The following is a 1,987-nucleotide window of genomic DNA, read 5'->3' as shown; positions in this document are numbered from 1 at the left end:
TTCCCTGCAGACATGTATCAATATGAAAGCAGCCTCCTGGTAAGGCAATTTATAATGATTTCTTGAAGCACTAGCTGATCAGTAGCAGTTGCAGTCTAAGAAATAGGCATGTTAGAATGTCCACACCATTATATCAAGCTCAATCACTGAAGCTGAAGCCTTAACACAAATCTAAAAGTAATAACCTTTTCAATGACACAGAATATAAGAAGCAACTTTAAGAGAATGATTAATGCCAACTCATATACATAACAAAGCAAAAATGTTATGTTATAAAAGAACATGCAACATTTACTGTGTTAGACTTTATTTAAAGGATACAGGGGTTGTTGTCATCAATGCTGCAGTTGTCTAGGATCAGTGGAATTCCATCTAATAGATAAACCTGGATTAAAACAAATTTGCTTATATTAATACAAATCTCAACTCTCTACTGTGGAGACAGAATGCAGAAACACAGTGCGCAAAGATACAAGGGCACCTGAACAGTAGTTTTAGTAAAAACATGCAAGACAAGTTTGACCAAAGCGCATGGCAGAACAGGTGCTCTTAGTCATTTATATAATAGAACAGCCATACACTTGTACACTAATTTTACATACGTCCTAGCTCAAGTATTTTCTTAACAAGAGATGCGATATGGAGTCAGCTGGATGGCTTATGCCCCAGACACTGAATTAAAACCCTATGCTCAGACTGTTTTTAAAGATTCATGAACAAATGCATTTATATGGTTAATAAGGTGACATTAATAGGAATTTGTAAAATATTATAAAAACCACACACATGTATATGTATATAGGCCACAGGTACATTTATTTTGAGTCCCTTTCTGTGCCCGCTAAGTAGACTGCACATTTGATACAGCTCCAGTGAAAGAATTTGGTGCTGTTGCACCTCATTGTTATCTTTGGAGGTCCTCAGTTCAATCCACAGTTCATCAGCTAAGAAAAGGTACCTATCACACACAGACACTTATGCATATATACATATGCAAGAGGTTGTACATGCATATGTACATCTGCCTACATACATCAATAAGCCAGGCTGATTCTTAAATTACAGTAAATAGAACAGGTATTCTTTTATATTTTAGAACAAGAAGCAACCATTTATTAGGTTTATGGCAGTAGAAGTCAGCAGTTTCTAAGGATATTGATTTGCATAGTTCTATAGGTATAAAACCCCTTTTTCTAAATATATCTAGAACTAAAAGCAAAAGCTTTCACACAGGTGTTGCCTGTTGGCTACAAATATGCTTAGAAGTTTGTCCTTAACAAAGGATTGCTTTTATTTTTGTCAAAAGGAAAAAGTAATTATTCCACATACAGAATTCTTTTCTATATATATAAAGGGATCCATAAAAATAAAGCAATCCTTTGTTAATGATGAATGCTCATTAGGATGAACTTCTAAGTTTATATGTAGCCAACAGGCAACACCTGTGTGAAAGTTTTTGTTTTAGTTCTGGAAACTTGATTTCAAACTGAGACTTGGGGAGGCAAGAAGATCAGAGAGAATTCTAACTTTAGGCTCATAGCCTGGAGATAGGCTCATACTTCTCTAGGCACATCTCTTGTTCAGGGAAAGATATATTTTATGTATTGTGTAAAAAAGCAAATCATAAGTTTACATTTTGGGATGGAACCTAGCAGAAGTGTAACTGCATGATACTTTTTTTTTTTTTAATGGGAGAATTGTGCAGCAGACATCTGAACAGTATGCTAATAAAATCTGAATCGAGAGATGAATTCAGCAAATTACAAACTACATCCCTTTTATGAACTTCATAATTGATTCTCAAGACAACATTTGAAAGCAAAATCAATGGAGGGGGAAAGAAAGAAAGAAAGAGAGAGAGAGAGAGAGATGATAACTGATATGTCTTATCAAAGTAAACAAAGAAAATTCTGCTAGCTCTTGAAAGCTAATTTCAATCCATCTGTGCTAACATGCATTGATCTACCCGTAAGAAAGGTTTTATAAT

At 34.6% G+C, this 1,987-nt stretch overlaps 1 protein-coding gene across 3 annotated transcripts in view; it reads right to left on the bottom strand.

Annotated features, from left to right (window-relative positions):
* Positions 1–7: 7 nt before the first annotated feature.
* Positions 8–1,987, bottom strand: part of ATXN10 (ataxin 10) — a 169,972-nt gene continuing 167,992 nt past the window's right edge. For all 3 annotated transcript variants that reach the window (XM_014523679.2, XM_025213322.1, XM_025213323.1), the window contains exon 10: positions 8–385. In XM_014523679.2, coding sequence (XP_014379165.2) covers positions 311–385 — 75 coding nt within the window. In that variant the 3' untranslated portion in view covers positions 8–310. The remainder of the gene's footprint in view (positions 386–1,987) is intronic.

The sequence above is a fragment of the Alligator sinensis genome, unplaced genomic scaffold, assembly GCF_000455745.1.
Source record: "Alligator sinensis unplaced genomic scaffold, ASM45574v1 scaffold806_1, whole genome shotgun sequence".
NCBI lineage: Eukaryota > Metazoa > Chordata > Crocodylia > Alligatoridae > Alligator > Alligator sinensis.
Note: the sequence above shows the minus strand (reverse complement) of the source record. Positions and strands in the feature narration are given on the sequence as shown.